This window comes from Manacus vitellinus, unplaced genomic scaffold (genome assembly GCF_001715985.3).
Source record: "Manacus vitellinus isolate BGI_N305 unplaced genomic scaffold, ASM171598v3 scaffold_32_pilon, whole genome shotgun sequence".
Taxonomy (NCBI): Eukaryota; Metazoa; Chordata; class Aves; order Passeriformes; family Pipridae; genus Manacus; species Manacus vitellinus.
The window spans coordinates 2,652,002-2,654,984 of NW_021940460.1; the positions used below are offsets into that span (position 1 = coordinate 2,652,002).

A 2,983-nucleotide genomic window follows, 5' to 3' on the forward strand; every position below is an offset into this window, starting at 1 on the left:
AGCACCCTGGCTCGCTACTGCTGCTTCCCCCATGGGGACGTGCCAGGCACTGAGGCAGCAGCCCTGACCTGGCATCAGGCTGGCAGGGCACAGCACCCCCAGGATATGTCACCCTCCTCCCCACACCGCGCCATTCAGAATGAGCCCAGGCAGCCTTGGTGGCACCAGGTTATTTATAGTCCCTGCTCTGGGGAAGGGCACATGCTGGAGGACCGTGCTGGGGTGCAGCCAGCATGGGAATGGGGATGGGGATAGGGATAGGGATGGAGATGGGGATGGGCATGGGGAGGGGGATGGGCATGGGGATGGGACAGGGATGAGGGTGGGGATCGGGTGGCACAAGGAGGCAGGGCAGGGACAGTGGTGCTCTCTTTGGTCTGGCACCTGGGCACAAGGGCTCACACGTAGTCCTTCATGGGGTAGCCTGTTGAATCGCAGGTCTTCACCCCTTTGTAATTCTTGGCGTAGGAATCCTGCGGGTATAGGGTTCCCAAGTGGCTCAGGACAATCCCACTGGCGAGCAAGAGGGTAAAGGCGATGAAGCCGATGTAGATGGCAGCCCCCAGCTCTCTACTGACGGCCTCGGGCCCCGTGGGGGTGTAGGAGTTGTTGATGATGTTGCTGGTAGTAAAGGAGACGGCGATGAGGATCAGGATGGCGGACATGAAGAACAGGGAGCCTGCCACAGCGATGACCGCGCCCCTGTTGCCCTGGTTGCCGCCCATGCAGCTGGAGAAGGGTCCACGCATGACGAAGATGATGATGGCGATGAAGGTCGCGATGAGGGCGGTGACCACCAGGGGACGGGAAATTAGCAAGTCGGGGCTGATCTCCAGCTGGGAGCTGTAATACCTGCACTGCGACTGCCCCGTGCCATCGTTGGCACAGGTCACCCACAGCCCGTCCGAGTACGACTGGGCCCCTACGCCGCTGGAGCCGAGGCAGTTTGTCACCCTCCACATGGGCAGGGCACAGATGAGGACAGTGGCCACCCAGCCCACGATGGCTGTCACCAGCCCACTCGTCTGCATCGACGTCATTTCCATGGTCAGTACCTGCAGGGACAGGGCACAGCTGTCATGGACATGGCCCCAAGCCAGGGGGTTGCTGGAGAGAACAGGCTTTGTCTGCTGTGTCCTGCTCCCCATCGGGGTGGGAACGGCTACAGGACAGCGTGGGCACTCAGGGGATATGGGGACATGAGTGACATTGGGCAGGGCTGAAGATCAACACAGGGACACAAGTGACATGGGGACATGTGTGGCACGGGACATTGCTGCAGGACAGCATGGGGACACGGGTGACATGGAGACAAGAGTGACATGGGGCACTACTGCAGCACAACATGGGGACATAAGTGACATGTGGCATTGCTGTGGGACAGCATGGGGGCACACAGGTGGCACTGAGGACCCAGGCCCTGAGCAGGCCGATGTGCAGGGGCCCTCGTGTGTCACACTGTCCCCTACAATGTCCCCCCAGTACAGGGCAGCCTCTGCCATCACCCCTTCTTGGCGCATGGCAAGTGTCAGGGAGGCGACAGCTTTTGGGAAGCAGGATGGGGGCTCACGGTGCCCCTCCTGCCATGCTCCAGAGTGCAGATCCCCCCCCCACACTCACCTCATATCCTGCTGTGGCAGCAACCCCCCAGTGCCCACCCCATGCCCTGCTCCACCGCTGGTGCTTCAGCCTCCTTGGCCATGAGCATCGCGCTGGGGGGCACAGGCGGGGAGGGCAGCCCTCCCTCCCTGCAGCACTGGCTGCTCCCAGATGGAGTGCAGGTTGCTGCAGTGCTCTTTGGACCCAGGATTTCCTCTCTGAGGTGCTGGGAATGGGTCAGAGCTCAGCTCTGCTCCAATCCCAGCTGTGGAGGGCAGCTCTTTCAGTGATACCAGCTCTTGGCCCCCAGGAGCAGTCCCCATGGGGCAAACCCTGGTGAGGGGCTGCAGGGTCACCACAGACATCACCCCTGGCAGAGGGGTGTCTGTTTAGGCGCACACCAGACACACAAACAGCTCCACCACGGTCACACGTGGCTGCCGTGGCCCTGGCTCAGCCCAAACCAGCTCAGCCCAGCACGGAGCAGAGTTCACCCCTGGGTGCCTGTGCCCAGCAGCTGGGACTGGCTGAGTTTTTATGGCCCCGAGCTCAGCGGGGTATCGGTTGTGCCCGGCACACCCTGCAGCACTTGCTGGAGGTTTCACCATCATTTCTCCTACCCCAGTTTCGGTTTCTCCAGCCTCTCCTTTCCCGTTGTGTCCCCAGTCCTTTCCCAGCACCTTTCATCCCTCGGTGACCTGATGGACACCCAGCACTGGGACCTTGGGCCATGAAAGACCCTTTGGGCCAAAAAAAAGTGATGGGTGTCATCCCGGGCACCCTTTCCCAGCCAGCAGGACCTGGGCCACAAGAGACACCCAAAACAAGGTGCATGACCACCCACACAGGGACAAGCAGTGGCCCCCCAGGGAAAAGCAGTGCCCCCACAGATCCCAAGGCACAGCAGGGGTGTTTGCCAGAGCATCACACTCACAGTTCCACCTGGCCACTGCCATTACAGGGCCACAACAATATTTTCCACCGTTCCCGTTCCCAGTGAAAGGATGGGAGAGTCCTCAAGCCCCAGACCCACATGAGACACCCAGAGCCAGGCAGCCAGAGCCAGCCCTCGTCCCCACACCCCCCAAGGTGGGAGAGAAGGATGTTCCCAAGCGCAGGGAGCACTGGCAGTGCCGGAAGCGAGATAGGCAAAGCACCCTGCACTGCCCACGCCGGCCCCGGGGTGCTCCCAGCCGCGGTTGTGGGGTGGCCCCGGGGCCAGCGCGCCCCAACTCGCCCTCGCCGGCGCCTGCCACCTTCTTCCTGCTCGGGTGGGAAGGTCACACAGGCGTGGGACAGCCCTGGCGTCACCAAGGACCTGTGCCATGGAGACACCCGCTGTCACCCCCGGGGTGGCCCGGGGAGGGAGCGGTGGGGAATGCCA

At 62.3% G+C, this 2,983-nt stretch overlaps 2 protein-coding genes across 2 annotated transcripts in view; both read right to left on the minus strand.

Annotated features, from left to right (window-relative positions):
• Positions 1–398: 398 nt before the first annotated feature.
• On the minus strand, positions 399–1,031 carry LOC103759492 (claudin-3-like). The gene has a single exon (XM_029961235.1). It carries the CDS (start codon positions 1,029–1,031, stop codon positions 399–401), a length of 633 nt encoding a protein of 210 aa, XP_029817095.1.
• Positions 1,032–1,048: 17 nt separating this feature from the next.
• The window catches only part of LOC115307618 (claudin-4-like), a 4,137-nt gene continuing 2,202 nt past the window's right edge, over positions 1,049–2,983 (minus strand). Inside the window, exon 2 of the mRNA XM_029961236.1 lies at positions 1,049–1,055. Within this exon, the coding sequence (XP_029817096.1) occupies positions 1,049–1,055 (7 nt within the window). The remainder of the gene's footprint in view (positions 1,056–2,983) is intronic.